A 7,487-nucleotide genomic window follows, 5' to 3' on the forward strand; every position below is an offset into this window, starting at 1 on the left:
GTTAAAATTGTTTTCTGGAGGAAAGCAAGTAAACCACAATTTTCAAAATATAAACATAATTTACAAACAAATCTGGAAAATATTTCTTTTAACAACATGGTTTTTTTAAATCTCACAAAATTATGAATTGTAAAGAGCATGTGAACGATTTCACCGATTTGTACAATGATGTTATGACCACATGTATTAATGTTTCTGAATGTATTCAGAAATCTAACCCTTCTGGTAAAGATACTTTACAGTCGGATAGTAGGAGCGATGAAAATAAGGTTTAGCATTTACGTTAGGAAACTTTGATGTGGCGTCAACATTGGAAGGCATGTGTCCAACTGCATCATGGTATTGATGCAGATATGCACCGTATACCTGGAACCAGTTATAATAGGTCTTCAGGGATAATGATCAGAATTAAATGGAGAAAATGGCTGAAGTGATTGCTGGGAATAATACTAGAGATCTCTGGAGAGAACTTATTAGGATTAAAGGGCGAAATAATACCCCGAATTGTGTTGATGGCTAGATATAGTTCGTTTGAAGCAACAAAAGTGTTCAAACTCTAATGAAGGATACCGAACAACTAACCTGATGAAGTTTCAGCTAAGCTTCAGCTGTATATTCCGAGAAAAAATGCATTCTAGGATCTCAATTTCAAATCAAAAGTTACTGAATCATGTTATGAATTGTTTTGAATTGCAGCTATACGCGACGTCGCGCACTGATCCGACGAATTATAGCAACAGCGCGCGCGCCTGCGTCGTGCCAATGCTTGCGCGCGCTTCGCCGAATAACAAAACGAACTACTAATTTAAGGTGCGTCTTAAGACGCACCTTTGGAAGGGCCTTCTTTCGTTGATTACTTCAAAATGACAGCTTCCCAGAAAGAATAATTTCACAGGGAGTTTAGTTCCTTACTATCTTTCAACCAAGTTTGTTTTTCGACAATAATTACGCCAGTTACTTTTCGGATGGCTGCCAATGATGGACTATAGCTTTAAAGATATAGTCCATCATTTGTAATTTGTGCATTTTGTTCGTTTGAAGTAACAAAGTGATCAAAATCTAATGAAGGATACTGAACAACTAACCTGATGAAGTTTCGGCTCAGCTTCAGCTGTATATTCCGAGAAAAACAGCATTCTAGGATCTCAATTTTAAATCAAAAGTTGCTGAATCATATTTTGAATTGTTTTGAATTGCAGCTATACGCGATGTCGCGCACTGATCCGACGAATTATAGCAACCGCGCGCGCCTGCGCGTCGTGCCAATGATTGCGCGCGCTGCGCCGAATAACAAAACGAACTACTAGTTTAAATTTTCCTACGGTGCGTCTTAAGACGCACCGTTGGAAAGGCCTTCTTTCGTTGATTACTTCAAAATGATAGCTTGCCAGAAAGATTAATTTCACAGGGAGTTTAGTCCCCTTACTATCTTTCAACCAAGTATGTTTTTCAACAATAATACGCCAGTTACTTTTTCGGATGGCTGCAAATGATGGAATATAGCTTTAATAGGGATTCCGATATTGCAGCGGTTTTCATAGAAAATATGAAAATGTATATAACTGTGTTCCATCTGAAGAATATGTCAGTCTCATATACTTACTTTGTTTGCTTTAGGATACCTTTAACGGTATATTGTTTTATTAACCTGTTTAATTGCTTAGTTATTCAATAACACCCAAAACACTTGAATAACTTGAATATTTAGTATGATTTTCAACAAATACTTTATCGTATTTTTTTGGACAAATGTGGCAATAAACAGTTTGAGATCGGAAATTTGGCCTAAAAATCCAGGTATAGGTCGGTTACCGTAAACACACAATTTTGTTTTAGTCCTCAATTTACTCCCACTCTTCGTCATCATCATCAAAGTCGTCATCATCAGAATCGTCATCACTGTCTTCTGCATGGGAGATGGGAGGTGAAGAAAAGAAGAAGAAAATGCATTAGTTTCAGGAGAGGCACAATAAGTGAACCCCTACAAGCAGAGAAACAGACAGATCCGTTAAGGCCCCCCCCCCCAAAGTCTCCGGTTTCTGGTATGCGCGCGCGTCGCCGTATAGCCATGGGCGTCGGCACAATTAAAACGTTTTTTTCCCCAATGTATATAAGATGATGTCTCAAAAGCGCCAAACTCACTGGTTTGACTGGAATCCTGCTGCTGCACAATTTTAACGTGTTTTTTTGATGGGGTTACGATCGAGAATAAGCTTTATGTAGCCACTCTGGGCTCCCATACATTTTGCACTAAATTTAGTCGGCCTTCATTTGCAGTCATCAGCCGACATTTGATGAGGAAAAAAAGTCAAAAAAAAAAAAAAGCCGCGTCGCCGCACCACTTTGGGGGCAAGCTCCATACCAGAAACCGGAGACTTTTTTTTGGGGGGGGGGGGGTTAAGCGCCAGTGTTTTGACCAATCACAGCCATGATTAATGTCGGAACATGTGTGCAGAAAGGTACGACGACATGTCTGTTGTACAGCACAAACCTCCAAGTAGCTTTGACCCCGATGCCAAATTAGTTGCGGTGCACAATATTTTGAGAAATGAAAATATTAAGTATATAAAAAGATTCTATTGAAAACGTTAACAAAGAAATTCAAAGTTTTTATTGAAGTTATTGCAGTTTTGCAAAGTGTTTGTGTTTTTTTATACAAAGAAAGACAAAATATCCAAAGATGTTGATTTCCATTGTGAGAGAAACAGACTACCTCACAGGAGTGTGAGGCTAATATATGACTTGTATATAGGTTTGTATATTGGACGTGAGGTGTAGTAAACCTCACACAGTTAAGTGCCTTTTAAGTAAGCCTTCACACTCGTTACAAGTGTTATAATTGTATAAACGAAGTGGACCTCACAGGTGTGAGAGCGATCAGATCCTGTACATAATTTTATAAACGTTGCTTCTAGGTAATACGTGTGGTTTGGTGAGCCTCACACGTGTAGGTAAACAGGTTTAGAGTCAGACGCGGAGGGGGGGGGGTAAAAAAAAACCTCAGATCTGTCAAATTGTTTCATTTTTTAATAGAAATTCATTTTAAAATAATGCGAACCCCCCCCCCCCCCTCCCGCTCTGACACCCAAACAAAAATATACTGGTAATAATGTCTGCCTGTGCACAAAATACGGACAGAGCCAGCTTTGTAAGTGGGTATTTGTACAGTATTCTGTAATGTAGTGTTAATAATCGTCGGACTTGAATAGCGACCCAATTGAAAGTATGGTACGAGCCCCCCCCCCCCCCACCCCACCTATTGATTTTCGGAGGCCAAGTGTCCAGAGAAAAACCCTGTCTACATTTTAAAAAATTTTGCTGATGAAACCCCCCTCCCCTGCAAAAATATCCTGGATCCGTCCCTAAGAGTAACCTACGTAATGACATGCCATGACGCACAAGGCATTAGGGAGGGAACAGTGACATGGTTATCACATTTTCCAGAACTCCGACGGTAAATTTGCGACAGTACTTTTTCCTTCTGTCATTTAGTGAATCAACATTACAGATGTCATGTGCATTGTTGTAAGACGTGTACTTATTTCCCAATATTACTATAGACACGCCTTTTTGTTTTTGTAAAGCTATAAACTTATACAGTCCACAGCATTCCATAAACGTACCTTGCGATACGTCAGACAATCAGACGATTTCCGTGGACAACGGGAGTTGCGGTTTGAACCGTCCGGAAAATTGCCTGTGATGATGAACTGACGACGAGTTTAAGATCCAATCATTGCCAAGCTCGGCACGAGGGAGGGGGGGGGGATACAATAATTAATGTCGTTTCACATTCGATGTATATAAAAGGTCGCTTCATGTTTAAAGTATACCAAAAAATGACAAGTATATATCCTCCTGGCCTGATGTGGGTCTTCTCCATATCCCTTCTAAAAAATATCCTCCCATAGCCATGGTATTTTTTCCCCTCAATTACCGTATTCCTCTAAAGAGTATCCTCTCAACGATGATGGTTAGTCTTCCCCGCATTAAATTGATTGCGGAAACATGAAAGCTTTGTATTCCTATTATATCGACTTGACACCATCCCAAAATCGCGACAGCCATCGCGACAGCCTCAAGCTCATCTTTACCTTAACTTAACTAAAGATCCTTAATTCTCCTTTTCGTTTAATTCGTATAAGGCTGTTTGATAATTCAAGTATCCATGAGTTCGATGATTAAGCGATAAATAGTAAAAAATTATACAAATACCAAATCGGTGCGAAGAAAAACATTCTCATTCATTGTTGTTGATTCTTTTGTTGTTACCTCCGTGTCTTTAAACTTTTGTATCCCCCTTGTGCTGAGCTTCGCAATGGTTGGTCGTCAACTCATCAACGGGCACTAATTTCCGAACGGCTTAAATTAAACCCCCTTTAATTGTCCACGGAAATCGTCTGATCGTCTGACGTATCGCAATGTACGTTTAGGAATGCTGTAGACTCTAGGATTAGAGCTTTAAGAACATTACCCATATAAACATATTTTTTCAAGGTTTTTAACATGGAACAATTTCTCAATGATTGCAGGATTGAGGATTCTGAACAAAGTCCCCGTAATTTTTCGCAATGGGACAAAAAGCAGAGCTGCTTCCATGTAGACAAAGTAGAGAGGTTCAAAAGTATACCCTCTCTAAAAGCAGAAAAGAAAAAAATTGACCTGTACGACATGTTCAGTCGGCTTTTCTGGTAGCAGAAAAAGCAGAAAGGTAGAAAATCCATTTAGCAAAACGTTCAATCTGTATTTCTGGTTGCAGAAAAGCAGTTGTCCATTTTTGAACCTCTGTAGGCTAGACAAAGATAATGATTCTGCACCAAATTTGTCCCTGATATGAACCGAGAAGGGCCCACCGTGAAAACATGCATTACCAGAGTGGATGACACAGTTTCTGATCCGTAGAGCATTGAGCAGTGAAGCCCCTAGGTCATCCTGAGAAACGCTGGGGGCCACTTCTGCCTCCCGGTCGGACATATCCACCTACAACAAGCACAAGCATGTCGATGATTGATAATGTTACCATCACGAGAGTGCTAATATCGGCCTACCACTTTAATATATACTACATGACATAGCATTGTATATAAAAGCTGCTTATTGTGCCAACTGCCGATTAAAGCATATTGTACAGTCCTAAATATGCAGCTAATAAACACTGGAGAACCAAATGTCTACTAATATTGAAAGACAGCTTAACAAACGAGCGTTATAGAAGCTCTTTCAGCAACAGTGAGTATAAGCCTTATGATTGACGATGTATGTGAGCAATATAATTGTTTAGTCATTTAACCAACCATGATAACACAGATTCTGAATTTCATGTTACACCTGAAGGCATGTTATTGTTCCTCTGTGATGGACATAATTATTATACACTTTTGTTATTGTTTTTTGTCATTGTCTTGGAACAACAACCGACTTTAGGCCAAAAGAAAAAGTCTCCAGTTTCTGGTATGCGCGCGCGTCGCCGTAGCCATGCACGTCGTCAATTTTTTTTTTTTTTCAATGTAAGGTGATGTCTCAAACCACCAAACTCACTGGTTTGACTGGAATCCTGCTGCTGCACAATCGTGTTTTAGATGGAGTTTCGATCGAGTATAAGCTTTATGTGGCCTCTCTGGACTCCCATGCATTTTGCACTAAATTTAGTCTGGCACCATTAATTGCAGTCATCGGCCGACATTTGAATAAAAAAAGTAAAGAAAAAAAAAGCCGCGTCTCCGCACCACTTTTGGGGCAACATCCATACCAGAAACCAGAGACTTTTTGGGCCTTATTGATATCTACTGAAAAAAACTGGAATTTCTTACCTTTTTGAGGACTTTTCCTCCCCTTATCTGATCCAGAAGCGCTCCACGTCCACTGCTGGCTGGGGCTGGTCGGTCATCTGGATCCACACGCTTAAAGGCAACACCCTTGTGGATGTCATCTATGAGTCCCATACGGCCTCTTCCCCCTTCCACTCTGATGGGGGGAGGGGGCGGAGCGGCTCCAACAGCTGGCAGTGGCGGTGGTGGAGAGGTTAGAGGTCCACCCCCTTGAGATGGGGTCGGGAGTGGAGGAGCCGGGGCTGCCATTGGCCGGGAGTGCATGCTGGGTGGGGCCATGGAAGGGGGCGTCGGGGGCAGAGCGCGCGAGGGTGGGTTCGGTGCCCCACGGCGGGATGAGGGTGGGAGTTTGGGTGCTGGACCATGGCTTGGGGGAGGTGGTAGGAGAGCAACACGGTTGCCTGGTGGGGGAGGCGGAGCAGCAGTGCCAGGAGACGGGGGGGGGGTGGAGGGGCAGGCATTCTTGACCTCTCTTGAGGAATAGGAAAAACAAAAGAAAGCATTTACCACAGATTTGAGGTCTACAAGAAAAGTTACACATGTAAGGTTCCTATTTGTTATAAGCAACTTAAAGCAAGGCCTGAAAACACGTTACTTTACAGGAGCACAGGTCTGCATTTATAAAAAGGGGGCAGCACCATTCCAAACCCTTTGAATCATCTCACAGAATTAGCAAACATTTTCAGAGCATCCAGTGCAGTACACACTGATTTGAGAAAACCAAAAACCTGCCTCACACTCCATCACTGCATTTAATAGTGAAGTGGGGTTAACTGCCATCTTAGCTAAATATAATAATTGTTTAGATTATTTTCAAGGGAAAGTAGTTTCCCTTGGTTCAGCCTTAAAGTCAATTTTGTGCTACACCATAAGCTGTCTGAAGTTGTTTGAAAACTCACTTTATGCATTTACTTACGAGACATTCTATCTTTAATAGCATTTATTCCTCCATGTTCATCTACAAACTTATTGATGAATTCCACGTTTTTCTCGTCCTGGATTTGGCTTTCATCTAGACCGAGGTTTTCCAACCAGTTCTGGAGGTCTGGGTCTATCACTTTATACTGGGGGTCAAAAATTCAAAGCAACATTCACTAACGTTTGTTCTAGACCCATTAACCTTTTTGAAGTATGGCAGGTGTCACCCCCTTCTAAATATCTTTTTCGGAGCTAGGCCTATATGAATCTTTCTCCAAGTTCGGTGCTTTGGACCAGTCGTTCACGATCTTGTCAAAAATGTGATCTAGCCACTTGACTGACGCACTTATCCAATTTTGTTGTTCCTTTTGTTATATTTTCAATGTAATTGGGTTGAAATTGGGTATTCATATGGCTATATGGCGAAACACTGTGGACACATCACTATTTGAAGCGACCCTGTGTGATGTCACACTTCTTTGCATAAAAACAAAGCCAAGCCGAGTACGGTGCACTCTCTAGACTGGGTGAGCCAACGGCCTGTGCAGCTCATTTTAAGGTTCACAATGAAGTGACGTACACAAGGTGACATTCAAAATGAAATTGGGCAGAAACTGTTCGATTTTACCTTTTCAGGAATGCATCAGTGTGTCAGTGTGTTGGTTTCTTTGTCTGTTTGTCTGTTGCCATCGGCTCAGTGACGGGAAAGACAGTGACAGGAATGCCAAAAACAAACGTGAC

At 41.3% G+C, this 7,487-nt stretch overlaps 1 protein-coding gene across 1 annotated transcript in view; it reads right to left on the reverse strand.

Annotated features, from left to right (window-relative positions):
- Nucleotides 1–1,844: 1,844 nt before the first annotated feature.
- Nucleotides 1,845–7,487, reverse strand: part of LOC119736506 (neural Wiskott-Aldrich syndrome protein-like) — a 30,447-nt gene continuing 24,804 nt past the window's right edge. The window contains exons 10-13 of the mRNA XM_038210523.1: nt 6,795–6,892; nt 5,811–6,300; nt 4,872–4,980; nt 1,845–1,906 (exon numbers count right to left, since the gene is read on the reverse strand). Of these exons, the coding sequence (XP_038066451.1) occupies nt 1,845–1,906; nt 4,872–4,980; nt 5,811–6,300; nt 6,795–6,892 (759 nt within the window). The remainder of the gene's footprint in view (nt 1,907–4,871; nt 4,981–5,810; nt 6,301–6,794; nt 6,893–7,487) is intronic.

Source organism: Patiria miniata, unplaced genomic scaffold (genome assembly GCF_015706575.1).
Source record: "Patiria miniata isolate m_02_andy unplaced genomic scaffold, ASM1570657v1 HiC_scaffold_3, whole genome shotgun sequence".
Classification (NCBI taxonomy): Eukaryota; Metazoa; Echinodermata; class Asteroidea; order Valvatida; family Asterinidae; genus Patiria; species Patiria miniata.